The sequence below is a fragment of the Pseudopodoces humilis genome, chromosome 26 (genome assembly GCF_049639895.1).
Source record: "Pseudopodoces humilis isolate 2021_Gansu_Grassland_sample_001 chromosome 26, ASM4963989v1, whole genome shotgun sequence".
NCBI classification, from domain to species: Eukaryota; Metazoa; Chordata; class Aves; order Passeriformes; family Paridae; genus Pseudopodoces; species Pseudopodoces humilis.
The window spans coordinates 873,848-891,256 of NC_142225.1; the positions used below are offsets into that span (position 1 = coordinate 873,848).

The 17,409-nt window shown below is 56.8% G+C and overlaps 1 protein-coding gene across 2 annotated transcripts in view; it reads right to left on the bottom strand.

The window, feature by feature from the left end:
• Positions 1-17,409, bottom strand: part of NAV1 (neuron navigator 1) — a 74,380-nt gene that overhangs the window by 23,810 nt on the left and 33,161 nt on the right. For both annotated transcript variants that reach the window (XM_088066973.1, XM_014258897.2), the window contains exons 5-6: positions 5,901-6,003; positions 1,984-2,349 (exon numbers count right to left, since the gene is read on the bottom strand). In XM_088066973.1, the coding sequence (XP_087923099.1) occupies positions 1,984-2,349; positions 5,901-6,003 (469 nt within the window). The remainder of the gene's footprint in view (positions 1-1,983; positions 2,350-5,900; positions 6,004-17,409) is intronic.

Below are 17,409 nucleotides of genomic sequence, written 5' to 3' on the forward strand. Positions count from 1 at the left end.
AAGAGAATGCCCCTGCTCTACTTCCTGGGCTCTGCACTCAGAGTGTGCAGGACAGGGCACCTCAGCGTACCCCAGCACCCAGCCAGAGGCATGCTCTAGGACAGAGACCCCACCAGGCTGCCCATTCTGGGAGAAGCCCCAAGTCCTGCTGTGGGGCCATGGGAGATGAAGCTGTGAAGCTGTGTAGGTCATTACATGGCCCTGTGCCCACAATGACCCCGGTGAAATGGCTGATCCCCAGGATATTCCCTGCAGATAAGGGGGTCCTGTGTTGCCCTGGCTCACTCCTGCACCCCTGCTTGGGAGGGTACCCAGCACAAAGCACCCAGTCTGTCTCTGGCACAGCATGGCAGAGAACTCCAGGCACATCCAGGACATCATGCTGGGGCCTCTGCACAGGAATAGGAACTGTGGCACCTGACCATGGCTCAGCTCACCATAGCACTGACAGCCTCACCCACACTGGGGGATTGTGGTGCTGCCAGGGCCTCACAGAGGCTCCTCCATGCAGACATCCATCCCCAAAGCTTGTACCTTCCTGAAGGAGAAGTAAATCCTGCACATAGCATTGCAGAGCAGAGCTGTTGTGGGTCCCTGACACTGCCCACACTCCCCCTGCTCAGTGGTTGATGGAGACAAAGTGTTGCTCCAGTCACCCCTCCTGGCATTGCCTCTGAAGCCAAGGGCACCCCAAGATTATCCTCCTGAGCAGCACCAAGATGAGAAAAGGAAGGAGATGGGGAGCAGTCCAAATCCACCCCAGTGCCAATCACACCTCACAGTCCAGTGGCAGAACATGGTGACATGGGACCTCTGGCTGCCAAGCAATAGGTTAAGATCTGCAGGAGGGTCCATGTCGAACAGGCACAAGGCTCCCTCATTCACAAGCACAGGGCAGCCCCCAAGGTCACACAGCCATGAGGAGGATGGGTCTGACACCCACAATGCCTCAGACACCCTCAGCCCACAGGTGGAGAACGGCAGGGGCACTGCAGATAGCCAGTGGTGCATCCCCTGCAACTGCAGCATGCACCTGCAGGCCATACCTGGGGAGCACTGGCCCCAGGATGGGTGTGAAGCCACAGGCTGTGCTCTATCCTGCACCAAACTGACATGGCTACAGCCACCCCAGGAAGGCCAAAGCAGCACTGTCAGGAGGCCAAATACCTCATCAGGCTCTGGGACAGCACAAACACCCAAGTTATTTATGTTCTCCTGAGCTGAAACAGGAAACCTCCAACCTGTTCAAACCCTGGACCCTTGCCAGAGCCAGGGGCACCTCAGCAGTGCAGCAGGAGCTGGACACATCTGGCAAGAAAACATGAGCCCTGGGAGGGCTGGGTTGTGCCCATCTGGCAGAAGATGCCCCTGGCCCCATGGGTGGAGGGCTGGAGGCCAATGGGGGTCCCAGAAGGAGGGACCCTGCTCAGCAGCACACCCTGCTCCATGTGGAATCATCCATAGTCAATGACACCTCAGTGCCTAGTTCTCACTGGGGTGCTGAGATCTGACCCAGCTCATCCCACCATGGACCACCAGGAGTCCCACAGGACATGTCCACAGTGCCTGGGTGACAGGAAGCCACTCAGACTGACTGCTGTAAACTGAAGAGAATTCTGAAAGCAGCAGCATTCACCCCAGCAGGACTCTGGAGGAGGGCTTCTGCAGCTACAGGCCATGAACTTTTCTCAGCTCCTTGCTCCAGGAACACCCAGATCAAGCTGGACACTTTCCACATCATGGGAGAGCAGCTCATTCATGCTCAGGAGCCCATCAGCCCCAAGAAGACCCAGCTGGCCCAGTACCACCAGCACTGCTGGCAGGGAAGCATCTCCTGGAATGTGGGGACACGATCCAATCCTCCCCAGACTGGCTGTAACCTATGTACCACCCCACCCACCCGCACTGTGCCAGCCGTTCCCCCACTGCCGGCCCAACAGGAGCGGGTGAAACCTCCCGGAGAGCCCCAACCCGGGCACGTACCCCGTGGTGATGTCATCATCCTCGGTCAGCGTCTTCCCCATCAGGTCACTGTCACTCATGTACCCCGACTTCAGCTCCACGTCGTCCGTGTCCAGCGCCTCGACCAGCTCCAGGCGGGAGATGTGGCTCAGCTTGCTGGGGCTGCGCATGGGCATGGTGTGCGAGTAGTGCGCTCGCTCGCCGTGCATGTACCAGCTCGGGGTGCCCTCAGAGCGGCACGTGCCCCCAACCGATGGTGCATCCCCGGCCTGCAGGCGGGGGCTGGACTGCCCGTAGCGCCAGGACAAAGGGGAGGAGCGGTTGGAGAGGCTGGAGACGCTCCGTGGGTTGGCTTCGTCGCTGTCATAGCAGGTCATCTCGAGGGAGCTGTGAGAACAGGCAGTCAGGGAGTTAGGGCAGGGCACAGGGGGCAGTGGAGATCTGTGCCCTGCCTCACCCCCCCAGAACTGGGTCTGCAAGTGCTCAGATACCAAATCTGCCCGTTTGGAGGCAGCAAGGCAAGGCCAGAGGCTCCCGGGACTATGGTTGCAGGGACCCCCTCCATCTCATCTGGCAAGGGACAGTCCCCTCCTTCCCTGCCTGGTGCCAGCCCTGTGTCCCACAGTCCCTGCTGGGACATGCACACCGTGGTGTTTAGTGTTTAGTGATGCCCATGTCTCCCCAGGGACCGTGGAATAAGACATGGGGTGTGATGGGGGCTCTGCGCTCAAGTCAATCCACAAAGGCAACACTCTACCACAGCCCTGTCCACCCACCTCAGAGCAGGGCCAGGGCAGGACTGGTGGCAAACACACCTGGGAGAGGGGTCAGCACTGTTCTGGAGACTGGCCCTAAAATCCAGCATCTTCTAATAGGACAACTTTAGTGGAAAGCCCAGACATGCTCCTCCATGTCTGGGCTGCTTCTGCTCAGCCACTTCTCCCCCATCTGCTACTTCAAGGTCACATCAGACCCAGGAGAGGACAAGTTGGGGTGGTAGCACTGATCCCAGGGAATGTGACAGTGGGCCATGCCAGGGAGTGGAGGCTGTGAGTGAAAGGATGCCAAGGGACAGAGCCAGGACCAGTCCCTGCAGCAACACCTGACACTGAACCCCTGCAGACTGAACCCCCACATCTGGGCAGGAAAGAAGAGCCCAAGAGGGCTGCCCAGTTCCAGGGGCTCTGTGAGCACAGTGCTCTGCAGCCAGCCCACAGCCCTCAAGTGCTTCAGGAATGGGGAGTTCCATCATTTCCTGCGCCTCTCAGGGTATATTTTGGGCAAACAGTGATTCTAAAACTAAATTTAGCCACGAGAAATTATTCCTTCTTGGAGAAGCTCCCTGGGAACCCACAGTCCTCAAATTGGCTCCAAACACTACTATTAGTAAATTATTCCCTAGCTCGGATTAAACGTTCCTGCAGGAGCACCCAAAGCCAAACCCAGGCTGCAGCACTGAATCTAAAACAGGGAACTACATTAGAAAAAATCGAGGAAGTTTGTTAAAGCGGAACTAAAAGGGGCAGCTAAAAGGGTTTTGTTTTTGTCGGCAGCACAAAGGCTGTTTGAGGATGTGCTGCTGGCAGCTCACAGCAGATGCCAACCATGTCTCTGAGCAGGAGGAACAGAAGCTTCACCTCAAATTCTGGGTTCAGTTCTGGGTCCCTCATGACAAGAAAGACATTGAGGAGCTGGAGTGTGTCCAGAGAAGGGCAAGAGAGCTGGGGAAGTGGCTGGAGCACCACAAGCAACTGAGAGAGCTGTGGGGCTCAGCCTGGAGGAAAGGAGGCTCAGGGGGGACATTCTGGCTCTGTACAACTCCCTGACAGGAGAGGGGAGTCGGGCTCTGCTCCCAGGGAACAAGGGACAAGAGGAAATGGCCTCAAGTTGTGCCAGGGGAGGATATTGGGTTGGATATTGGGGAAAATTTCTTCCCTGAAAGGGTCATCAGGCACTGGCACAGGCTGCCCAGGGTAGTGGTGGAGCCACCATCCTTGGAAGTGTTTAAAAAACTTGTGGATGTGGCTCTTGGGAATGTGATGTAGTGGTGAACATGGCAGTGCTGGGGAAATGGTTGGACTTGATGATCTCAGAGACTTTCTCCAAGTGTCCTCTAAGTCTCCTCAGTGACTCTGTGATTCCATGATTCTCTAAGCCTCAAGGAAGTTCATGCAGCCCTGCTGCCAGGAGTACGGTGACATCTTTCAGGAATAACATTATGCCCTAACAAGGCAACAGCAAAGACTGAGCCCTCAGCCACTGGATGGAAGAACTCAGTGAGGATAACAAGAGAAATTTGAGGAATAGTTTGTGGAAAGAATAGAGAGCCCAAAGCAGCAGCTACAGGACACATCCAGAGAACTTGCAGATGACATCTCTATTGGACAGACTTGTAGGAAGTGTTCCCGAGAGCAGAATGAGTGGGTACGTGTGTAATTACAACGTACCAGGGAAGAGCTGACACAGCTTTGGGAAAGGAAAATCTGGCTCACAGCTGCAGAGGAGCTCCTGGAGGGATGCAGGGAGCTGCTGAGGCTGCTGTGGGCTACTGGAATAAAAAAAAACTTCCAAATAAATTCAGCTGCCATGGGGTAAGAGAGATCTTCACATATTTAAGTCCCGCTGAAAGGGACAGGGTGCAGGGTAGGGATCCTGGGCTATCCATAACCATTTTTCTCTGTGGCAGGAATGCAGCTGAGGCATCCACCATGTGATGCACTCCCAGCTCATCAAGGAAAGGAGGTGATAGTGAAGAGTCAAATCCCACCAGCAATGCTAATTTAATCACCCTTAATGTCCTCACCCTATTTTCCTAAGACCTGAACCGAGGAGGATTTCTGAAGGAGCTGAGTGCTGGGGTGAGGAGGGGGGGTGGAATTTGACACTGATGAAAGAGAAATGAACACAATGCAGCCCTGGCTTGGCATGAGAGGTGCTGGGCTCTGACCCAGCTCCTGCACTGAGCAAAGGCATGGCAGAGCTGTAATGGATCGTTTCAGGAAATGGCTAGCTCAGAAAATATTTTTGTGGCCCCATGCAAATGCCACTGCCACAGCTCTCTGCTGCTCCAGGCTCAGAAAATATCCAGAAAGCACAGAAAGGGCGAGCAAGGGATAGAAATTTCAGGTGATGAAGAGGGAGATCAAAGGGCTGCTTCGTCCTGGGCAAGGCTGGTTGAGGGCTGACATGAAAGGTCTGTAACAGTGAATGGTGGGTGAAAGGTGGGAGGAAGCTGCTGCTTTTTGTCTCTTCCAAGACAAGAAACAGCATCGAGAGAGACCACGAGGTGGCAACACACACCAGGAGAAGGATGTTCCCGCATCTCCACTTTCCCAACCGGCTGACACCCACACAACCTTAAAATCCTTAAGAGTGAAACAGAAACCATGCAAGACCTCAAGTGAGTGAGCCAGGGGGACACAGGCGGTCCCAGATGTGTGTCAGACACCATGCTCTGGCCCTCCACGCAGTGCTCACTGCTCACCCTGTCCCCAACCCCAGGGTACCCCCACCTCTGCTCCTGGGCTCTGGCTGAGAGTTCCTCCATCATCACCCTACACAGAGCAGAGAAAGCCTCTGGTGCAAACTGGGGTGGGTACAGGTGATACCTTCACTTCTGGTGGTCCACTCAGGGTCACCTGACCACTGGGAACAGACCTCACCCCCTCTCTCTGCTCTGTCAGCTCCCCTCACTGCCACCACTCCCCAGCCTTTACAGTCCCAGAGCACTTTCAGGGACAGGACTCTGCTGCAGCACCACACGACACCCCACGGATTTGGGGGCTTCTCTCCAAGCCTCCAGGCACAGGGTCCCCAGGTCACATAGCACCACTGATTCCCTCCCACCCACATGGCCCTCACCAGCAGCAGAGCTGCTTCCCATCCACCCCAGGAAGGACACTGACTGTGGGGAAGGGGGTCTGGTGCTGGGGCCTCACCTGTGAGACACCTGAGAGCCCCTTAGGCTGGACATGGTCTCCTCCAGGTTCTGACGTAGGTCCAGTACATTCTGCACTGTCCTCTTCCTCTGGGACTCGGGGTCTGTGGAGAGACAAGGTGATGGCTTTAAAGGGAGGGAGGGAGGGAGGGAGAGAGGGATGATGGATGGATGGATGGATGGATGGATGGATGGATGGATGATGGATGGATGGATGATGGATGGATGGATGGATGGATGGATGATGGATGGATGGATGGATGGATGGATGATGGATGGATGGATGGATGGATGGAAGGACGGTGCACCCCTCTGCTGGTGGCCATGACCAACAGCCCTGGCTCTGCCCATCAGGAAGGGACATGGCACCAGGCTGGAGCTGCACCACCCTGAAATGCCACTCCCAAGCAGGCAGCTGGGATGGTGATGTCTAGTCCAGAAAGGATGAGCTGGCAGAGACCAAGTGGGGCCACAGGACCCACACAGGTGACAGGAGCAACACTCCTAGAAGAATGTCCCCAAACCTGCCCTTGCATCCCCCAGGCCCCTGGGGTGCTCCAGCCTGGGAACATGGGTGCTGGAGCAGCATCAGTTGGTGTGCAGCCAGCAGGACTGAGGGGAGTGGAGGACACTGAGCCCCACTCATGGAAGAATGGCAGCTTCTGTGTAGGGCTGGAGCAGCTGATGGGACTGAACCCCACAGGCACAGCCCAGAGCTGAGTACCCCCGAGTTCTCTCCGCCCTGGGACTTCTCCAGGTGTGCACACCCATGGCACGGTTGTGTACATGCCATGCCCCCCCCAAATGCACATGTGCACATGCATCTCCCCACATCACAACTGCCTGTGCACATGTGCAGATACATCAGGCACATCCACAAACATGCACACACACCTGCACACACAGAGGTGTGCACACTCCCCAGAGACACCTGCACAGAGGAGGGGGGTCACTCCTGGCACAGTCCCAGCAGTGGTGTGGGCTGGAACCATGGCTCCAGCCCCGACCCTGTCCCGTTCACGTGCACCCTGGGCACTAAAAGCCGTGCCACTGCAGCTTTGATCCCTGATTTCAGGCCTTTCAGCGGCAGCCTGCCACAGATCTGCAGTGACAGCAGGTATCAGGGACATGGGATGTGGCTCCTCCTAATGTAACGTGGCAACCAGTGTTTCAGGATTTGCAATGGCATCGGCACCGTGTGAACTGCAGGGACATGGGCATGGGGGACACTGCCAGCACACACACCCCAGCAAAGGCACAGCCACATGCCAGTGCTCAAGCAGGGCTCCTTGTGTGTTCTTGGTCCCCATCACACTCTGGCCATGCCACAGGCAGCACCCAGAGGTGATGCTGCTCCATCCCCTGGCTCCCCTTGCCCACCTGCCCAGGGCAGGAGCACCTCAGACCAGTGAAGCAGCTCTGATTTACGTGTGAGCCTGGAAGGGGGTGACAAGCAGGAACAGCCCCGATGAGACGGGTTCAATCAAGCAGGTTAAAGTCAGTTGTAGATGAGGTGAAAGGGCTGGTGAGCCCACAGGGCAACCAATGTAGCCAGCCACATCAGAGCATAAGCACATCCATCCCTGCATATGCCAAATCACCCCAGTCCAGCTCCCAGAACCTGGCTCAGCAGGACACAAGTCATTATTAACTCATTATTAAATGTCCATTGTGGAGATTGGAGGAATTAATCAAAAGCACAGAAGCTCCAAGTGCATGTTTCAATGGCACTGACCCACATTCCCAGCTTCATCTATTTCACCATTGGAGGAGTTCACCAAAGGCACAGAAGCTCCAAGTGGCCCCCAGAGCCACAGGATGGGGATTCACAGGCAGTGCAGGAGAGGGATGGAGCTGAGGCAGCAGCATGCACAGAACCAGGGTGCAGGGGAGGCTCGAGAGGCCCTCAGTGCTAAAGGGTGGCATCGACCTTGCTCTGCAGCCAGGGACAAGGGGACACCATGCCTGACTGGTGGGACAGGCAGAAAGGATCGTGTTGGCACCTCAAAGCTGCCAGGTCCTGCCCTCAAAGTGCCTGCAAGGGTGGATTTTCAGGCTTGAAATGGCAGGTTCAGAACCTGTGGCCAAGTCCACGGCTGTCACACTGTAGTGTGTAGGCCAATGGGAGATTTGGGCTCCCTGAACCCCAGAGAACAGCAATACAACAGCCACCAGTGTCCCCATGTGGTTCTCCATGCAGGGAAGGACTTGGCACCCTCAGGTCCCTCACCCTGGCCCCATTTGGTGGGTGCTGTCACCCAGACTCAGCTCCTGCAGCCAGGGAAGGTGGCACACACACCCCAGCAGTGCCATGCCCCTGTGTGCTTGGGCAGGACAGGGTGGGATGGCGTGAAGAGTCACTGTTGTCCCCTGGCGCCAGCAGTGGTTCCCAGCCCTGCCAGCTCAGCAGCGTGCTCCTCCCGGGCATGGCTCCCTCCCAAAACTCTGTCTGCCTCCCCCATGGCCACCCGCAGCCATTCCCCTGGGCACAGAGCCAGCTGGGGCCTGGCACTGCCTCCTCCCCGGGCACCACTGCCAGCAGGGCTGCTACAGCCATCCCCATCCAAGGAGCAGTGGGGCGAGCCTGGGCTGTGTCCCCAGCTGCCCTGACCGAGGGGCCGGCACAGGGGCAGCACCTTCCCTGCACTGCTCTGCTGCTGGGGCACCAATGGTCAAAAGCAGCATCCTAGGGCACAGGGACAGGAGTTCCAGGGCAATGGCACCGACCCACATCCCCAGCTTCATCCATTGCCCCCTTCACCATCCATGCCTGCGTGACATCACGCCAGTTTTTGGATGACAGTCCAGGTCACTCCGGACTCCAGGAAAAGCAGCAGCTCTCACCCAGCAAAAGGACCAAATTGGGACAGGAAGAGCTGCTCACCCACCTCTTGCACACATCCTGCTGCTGGCACTGAAGTGCCACCATGTGCCCCCACAGTGCTGTCCAGGTGGTGACACAGGGACTCCTGCAGTCTGCTCCCCAGGGACAGCAAGGGGCCAGGGGCTGGCTCAGAGCTCACTGAGTCACTGCATGCCAGAACTGACTCAAAACCAGAGCCACTGGGGGAGGCTGAAGTGTGGGAGCAACAGGAGAGCGCTGGATTCCTCCCCACATCGATTTAGTAAGCTTGTGCAGCCAGATGTTTCCAGCTGCTGGAGCATGGAGCATCAGAGAAGGCTCAGCCCCTGCTGTGGCGGGGTCAGTTGGACACCCAGCCTAGGCCAGGCTCATTTTCCCGGCAGCTACGGCTGGGATGTGTTCTGCAGCACTCCCCACTCCTGAGCTGCAGGCTCAGGGACTGATGTGTCCCTGCCCCAGCCCCAGGCTGGCCTGCAGCCCCTCAGCCCCTGCTGGCTCCAAACATCCTGCTGTTACAGAGGGAAGAGAGTGCTGCCTCTGGCCCTTTGCCCCCTGTTCTGACCATGCATAGGGCAGCCCTGAGATGCAGCCACTGTCCCCAGGCCCTCCACTAGGAGGTCACCAGACCCCATTGCCCAAATCACTTGTCCCTGTTCCAGGCTGGGTTTCACTTGCCTATACCCTCTGCTGTGCTTGAGCAGCTCTCACTCAACTGAGAGCTCTCGCTCAACATCCCTTTCTCAACTGAGCCCTTTCAGTGCTCTCTTCAACATCAGCAAATATGATACAGCTCCACTTGGCACACAAGGAAACTGAGGCAGGAAGCCTCAGCCCACCCCTGACATCCCCTCACCTGCATCACTCCCTAGCACAGCTTCCAGTGCTGACCACCACCACCCACACTCAGCAGCCTGGCACTGTGGCTGCAGCAGGGACCACCACCACAAGGAGCATCTGCAGGGTGGGATGCAGGGCCAGAGGCAGCCAAGGAGGAAGAAGAGCAGGAGGAGGAAGGACAGAGATGTGCTGGAATGGCTGGCTCAGGGCAGAGCACTGTTCGCTGTGAGTCTGACTGTGACAGGCAGCACAGAACCATGGCTGGACAAGGCTGGGGAGCTCCAGGTTGTGCTCATGTCCAGCTCTCCCCGTCACCTCCCAAAGCAAGCGGTGGCAGTTCCTTTGTCCGCGTGTCGGGGTGCAGCCATGGCCCCGCAGCCGGGTGCTGCCAACGTGGCCAAGTACATCAAGGAATGAGAAAATAATCAACTCCAAATGGCTCTGACAGCTCATTTCAAACAAGCATGTGGCCACCAGCTCCTGCTGGGGCCAGGCAGGGCTGCATCCGTGGGACACGTGTGCCCCACGTGTCTGTGCACAGAAACCCGCGTGTGTGTGTGTGTTAGAACCATTCAGGTGGGGGCCACATGGCAGCAAAAAGATGTGTGTGCATATGTATCACCTATGCCTGTGTATCACCTATCACCTTGTGCCCACGTGTCCACATGCAGACAGCAGGACATGGTACCAACACTGGCACAAGGGTGCCAGGCTCGCATGGGTGCACCATCTGCACCTGTCTTCACTCAGCATCAGCGTGGCACTCACACTTGTGTCTTCTTGCCCCCCGTGACCCAAATGGTCTCACTTCAGAGGATCCAACTGGGAAAGGACTCCTGTTGACCCAGTAAAGATTTCAACAGCAATCAGGAATTCACCAAGAAAGGCTGCCTGGTGCTCCTCAGTCATTCCGGTGGGCCCCTGTTACACAGTAGCTGTAACGAATTTCCCCAGGCTGGAAAAAATTTTTAACTGCTTGCTCAATTCCTTCCAGTGCATTGAAAAATCCACTTATAAACTCTGCAGTAAAACCCATTCTCATGGGGTTGTGAGCCTCCTCCAGCCCCACCACGCTCCCCAGCTCCATGAACCCTTGAGCAGATCCACACTGTTCCCTCCATCTGCCCCAGTCCTTGCTCCCAGTGCTGTTTATAAATGCATCAGCAGAGGCAGCGTTTTGTTGGTATTTTTCTTGAAAACCTTCCATTCTGGCACTTGGAGACCACCAGAGGGGAAACCCAACAGCCCAAGCCCAGTGTGACCCTCACTGAGCCCTGTGGGTTCCACACTCACACCCCACAGCCTGTGACTGTGATCACCAGCATCTGGGTACTGAGTCTTCCTGAATGGAGTAAATGCCTTTATCTTGCATTATTACATCCAGCTGATTCCCACTCCTGGATGGCTGGGCAGGGGGATGGTTGCAACCTGCAATTCTGCTCTTTGGGGTTTTGGGGTTTTTCCCCCAACAGCTCCTGAACAGGCACAATGAGCACTGGAGATGGCTCACAGGGCTCTGTGGGGTGGTGGCCAAGCCTGCAGTGTCGGCCTTGTTTTCCAGCTCAGTCCCATCCCTGCAATTCCTGTGTGCTCCCACCAAGGAGGTACCAGTAGCCCCAAATCACCCCTCTCTCTCTCTGGAGATGTCCCAGGGCACCCAAGCTGGGCAGAGCATGTCTTCCACACTTGCTCAGTGCCCTGGGAAAGCATCACACTCTTTCCTGCAAACCTGTTGCCCCACCCAGAAGGTACATTAGCACTCCTGGTTTAATTGCTCTCATTGGTGTGAGCAGAGAGCTGGCTGCCAGCCCTGCATCCTGAGGCCAGCAGCAAGTCTTGGGGGAGTTACAAGTCTTAATGGGGTTCCAGCAGGCAGCACTGTGCGGGTAGCATGTGTCCCACAGAGCTCAAGTCTCCAAGGGAGCACCAGCCCCTGTGGAGCCAGTCAGAGAGGTGACAGGACCCTGGTTTGGCACAACCACCCTGTATCTCACATGTTGGTAGACCCTTCTTCAAAATTACTTCTTCAAAGCTCTGCAGAAGGCTCCAAGGGTGGCTGCAGAGGGGGAGGAAGCCAATTCCCTGCCAGCACCCACTGACTCTATCACTGCACCCACCACTGCAGTCAGCATCACTGCCATCCATCATCACACCATCCCCATCACCACCACCATCCCCATCACCACCATCCCCATCACTGCCAACATCCTCACCACTGCAGCCCGCATCACTGCCATCATCACGCCATCCTCATCACCACCACCATCCCCATCACCACCATCCCCATCACTGCCAACATCCTCACCACTGCAGCCACAATCACTGCCATCATCACGCCATCCTCATCACCACCATCCCCGTCACTGCCACCATCCCCATCACTGCCAACATCCTCACCACTGCAGCCATCATCACTGCCATCATCACACCATCCCCATCACCACCATCATCCCCATCACTACCACCATCCCCATCACTGCCAACATCCCCATCACTGCCAACATCCTCACCACTGCAGCCACAATCACTGCCATCATCACACCATCCCCATCACCACCATCCCCGTCACTGCCACCATCCCCATCACTGCCAACATCCTCACCACTGCAGCCATCATCACTGCCATCATCATACCATCCCCATCACCACCACCACCATCCTCATCACTACCACCATCCCCATCCCCACACCATCCCCACTGCCACCAGTGCAGGCTGGGGCAGTCCCACGCTGTGGGAGGGGGCCACCACCCCCCTGCTGGCAGGTGAGAGCAGACAATAAGCAGCAGTGCAGCAGTGACAGGCTGGGACTCGAGCCCAATCAGCACTTTAGGGGCGATCGTGGCTGCTAAGCCTCGCGAATCACTGCTCGTAACAAGGGCAGGGCTGAGAGACCTGGAGCCTTGACCCCGTCTGGCTCCAGTGAGCCAAGCTTTTAAAAGGGATTCAGACTTTCTCAGGCTAGAGCAGCAATAAATCTGCTTAATTGGGTCTCTCCCACACACAAGTTTCCAAGTGAACCCACTGGAGAGATCCAGACTGGGCCTCCAGCCCATTTGTGGGTTATTCTTTCAATGGATGCTGTGCTTGGCCCCAAACTACCCCACCTGCACATCCAAACCACAGTTCCTTTTCCAGATCCAGAGCCTCTAGCTGCTCCATGTCCAGGCACTGGACATGCTGCCCTCTGCTCCTCTGTGCTGATGAGCCAGGGGAGCCCAAAATCCCCTGTGTTGGGAAAGACCCTGCTCCTGCACAAGGCACTGCACATCCCAGAGCCACACCTGCCTCTAAAGCTGCTCCTGACAGCATCAGAGGAGCTGGGAGCATCCCAACACTCCTGTGCCCAGCTCTCCAAAATAATCCATGGAAACACCTGTGCAGCTTGGGAAGGAAGGGGATGGCAGGTCAACAGGCTAAATCAATGCTCCAAGGGGTGCCCCGAGCCTCTGGCCACTGGCACACACAGTGGCAGTCACACACGGTGACACTAACTCCCTGCTGACAGCCCCAAGGCCCTGGGCACAGTGTCACCAGTGGTCACTGCACCTGAGATTTGTGCTAAGCTGACAGAGGAGGGTCAGACTGGTCACACAGCACTCCATGCCTCAGCTTGCCCTGGAGCCTGCCATTCTCCTCACAGTGTTGCATTACCAAGGTGTGCCAGTGCCATGCTGGCCCCCAACACGGCACAGCTGTGTCCAGCCTGGTTTCAGCACCCCAAACACCCCACACACAACACCTTTCCCACAGCCACCAGCAGATGGTCAGGGCAATGCTGCAGACCCTAGGCAAAGAAAGCCAAAAAGTGGGGAAGAAATGGAAAAAAGCCCTAATTTCCCCAGGGTGAGGCAGAACAGCACAGCCAGGCCCCGGCACAGAGGCCCCAGAGCAGCGGGCTCACCCTCCCCATGCATCACCAGACGCAGGTTGGACATTGTGGAAATTCAAAATTCCAGATGGCTCTTTTTGGGTGGGTTTTTTTTTGCCTTGCCTCATTTCCAAGGCAACAAGACTCCCTGTCATCTGCCAGTTGCCATAGAGATTTCACCTGATTCTGCTTCAGCGGAAGAGAAAGCTGGGCTCCTCGCTGCTGCCGAGGAGCCACGAGCCGCGACCGCCTTCAAACTTACTGGGAAGAGCAGAGATAAATGGGGCTTTATATGAGGAAGGCAATGGGCTGATTCAGAAGATCAAAGGAAGGAACTGCGGGTTTCTATAGCACAAATCAGCCCTTCACTTAACTGCTTTGGTGCCCTCCAGATGTGCTCTGCATCTGGGGATGTCGCCAGCTCTCGCTCCAAGCTTTGCCTGGTGGAGGAGGGGGGATGTGGGTGCATGGGGAATCCTGCACAGGGCCCGTGCAGGTCACAGCCATGTCCTAACCCCATAATGACCCTCCCTCACTGTGTACAGCCCTTCTCCAAAGTCCCTGTGACCCGTGGAGCCGAGCAGAGGACAGGGAGGTAGAGATGCCCACGGGCTGTGCTCAGCATGGCTTGGCTGCCACGAACATGGGGGTCAAGCACCACAGGCCCCCACAGGGCAGCCACGTGCAGGCAGACACAGGGCACGTTCCTCATCAGCACCAATGCCATCTCAACAGCCTCATCACTGCTGGGGATCACCATGGAGACGGTGGGGATGTGTCTACACCCCAAGCCCAGGTGCAGCAGGTGATTCAGTCATTCCTCCCAGACCCATGCTCACCCCAGGCCCTTGTGAGTAGCCCTTGGACTCTCAGTCAGATGCCCCAAATCAAAGGTCTGGTGTCCCCCTGCCTGGAGCTCCCTGCTGTTGATTATAATGAATCCTTTGGGCACGGGAGATGGTCCCAGGCACTGGCAGGGTGCTCACGGGTGGCAGTCACCCCTGTGTACAAGAGGCCGAGGTCCTCACACCTGTCCCTCCCTGCTGCTCCCCACTGGGTGCCCAGGCCTGGCTGAAAGGGCATTTATCAGTCCCCAGAGCCTCTCCCCTCCTCAGCCTGCATCCCTGCACCAGGGCCAGTGTAGAAGGGCCTGGCCAGGCAGCTCTTGGCTCAAGTTGGCTCTGTTTTGCAGAACAGTCAGTCATTAGCAGAGCCAAATTTCCCATTCCCAGCCAGAATACGGCCATGCTTGGGGAAGCTTTATATTCACAGAGACAAACAACTCACATTTGCTTTTTAACTGTTGGAATTGCACCCACTGGGACGGAGTGAACAGGGAGCCTTTTGTCCCCCTCGCCTTGTGACTGAGAGCTTTGTGCAGAGCAATGCGTTGCAAACACAATTCTCCCCGGCCTCAGCTGGGTTCTGGTAGACACATGGTCTGTCTGTCCATCACCAGACCAGCCAGAGTCCTCATGTGTCTCCAGCAGGAATGCAAAATGTCCTCCCCAGCTTCCCTGGCAGCCTATGGAGCTGCTCCACACTGAGAGATCAGAGCCAGCCAAATGGACCCAAAACACAGCTGCCGATGGGGGCTCCTCATCTCCCAAATACCCGGGGTAGGCAACAAGAGTGGCAGGCAGCTACAGGCAGCAGAGCTGCTCTCTGGGGTTACAGCTCGCCTGGATGCAAGGAAGAGCAGCTCCGAGCATGGAAAATTCCAGCATGGCACAGGCACAAAGAGCAGCTCATCATGAGCCTCCAGAGAAGGTGCCCCAGTCACTCCCCAGACAGAGTGTCTCTGGAAACCTCCAGCCTGCTGCCGAGCTCCTGAATATCTGAGCTGGCACTCACTGAGCTGTGGGCACCACCAGTCCTCAGAGCTGTCACTCTACAGAGGGACAAGGGACGGCTCTCCCGGAGTGGGACATATCCTCAAGGCACCAGCTGAACCCCCATCTCGGCCCAGCAGCACCACCCAGGGATGAGCATCCTTCACTCCAGAAGAGCGAGATCCTGAAACAGCTGCTTCCCTCCAAACACAGCTTCAGGAAGGGGCTCAGCATTGCAAGCATACCCTGGGCTCTCTGCAAAGCCTGAGGGATGCACACCACGAGCGTCCAGCTGACAGCAGGGCCAGACCCCAGGGTAGGTCATCAGCCCTTGCACAAGAGGGTCCCTCAAGAGCCAGTCAAGAGAAGAGACTGGACAGGAGGCAGAGCACCTCGGGGGGCAAACCCAGCTTAACAAGTTCCAGACTCGTTAGTGGATCTATTGTTGCCACGTCCCACGGGAGGAGGGAGATAACACAGGCTATTTTTGCTTCCAACTGGGGAATGGTTTTCCTCCAACATGTACTGCCACGATGCTAATTTTTAAGGCTGATGATTAATTGATGTCAGGCTCATTATGGGGCCAACGGATCCCTCTTCCCTGGGAGCGCCAAGGACAGAGGGAGACGTGTTTTGACAGATGTCTTTGGAGCTGCGTGTGAGTGACGTCCTAACAACGGAGGAGAATAGGAGCCATTACCATGGAAAGGCCTGGAAATGGGAAGGGAAGTGCCTGCACGCGACCCCAGCACCCCTCCTCGAACAGCCCCTAATCAGCCCTTCACGCTCTGCCCCGTGGTTACCAGGGCTTTGCTCTGGAGATAAACGCTCTTTGTGCACACCCAGGGAGAATTGAATCTCCTGCCTGCGGCGAGGAGGGCTTGGCCTTTCTTCTCCCCCTCCCCAGTCTCGTAGGAGGGCCAGGTGCCAAATTCACTCTGGCACCAGGAGCAGCAGCCTGCGGGGAGACGGAAACAAGCACATCTGATCACCGGGATCCCGCAAGACTCGGGCTCTCCCTGCACCTGCAGGCCCCGGCAGCGGGGTGGGTGAGCACTCCTGGGGTGCCTGGGGCTGCTGGTCCAACCAGGAACTGGGCAAGCTTCACCCTGAAAATCGTGGCAGCATTTGCAATAGAAGCCCAGGCAGGGCTGAAGACCAACACACATGTCACAGATTTTGGGGTCCCTTCAGCCTGTAGCATCAGCTGCCCAGGTGATGTTCACCCCAAAGCAAACCCCCCACGCCCCAAAGATGGAGCTGTGCATGGTGAGTGGCAGCATTTGCTTAAAGAGGGATCTTTGCTTAAAGAGGGTGCCATGGCTCTGACAACAACACAATGACCTCCTTCATTCCCCAGGTCTCCCATGCCCAGAATCAGCATCCTGCTAAGTCAGTGGAGAGCATGGGGTGATCCTGATCTCCCCAGCCCACTGTGTCAGCTCCCCAGGGTCACCCTCACTGCAGTCAGGGGTACAGAGACAGCATCATGCCCTGCCACAGCCCTCAGCTTGCTCCTCTCCACACCAATACTGCCCCACCTCTGCTGGCCTTGTTACCTGCTCCTTCAAACTTCCCTGGGAAAGGAGCCTAACCCACTGGAGCCAGGAGCAGCACCGGCCCCACGTTTCTCCCCATCCCGGGGCTCCACACCCAGCACCCAGGACTCTGTCCTGCTGCCCCACAGCAGTGCCTCATATGCCAGGGACCTGCTAGGTGTGTGCCAGGGAGCTCAGCAGCACCAGTCTCCCACGCTGCCAGCAGTGTTATTACAAACTCGTGTTAATTGCTGCACAGTGCCTCCAGCACCCTTCACAGGGGGAGGGATGCGGATAAACTGTCTATTCTTAGCACTGATGGTTCCCCACTCCTGGTGCCAGCCCACACCATCCTCCAACTGCTTCCAGACCTGCTCCCCCTCTCATAGTGCACTCGGAGAGTCCCCACCACCAGGGAAAGGTTTCCTTGAGCAGCAGTTGTGTTTTTCCCACTAAAGGTGATTTGCAGAGAAGGAAGGCTGAGAGAAGGGCATGCTTGGGACCAGAAAGCTCTGTGGAAGCCACCACTCAGGCCCTACCCATGTGCCCCAGGGGCTAGGGGCCCGCAGG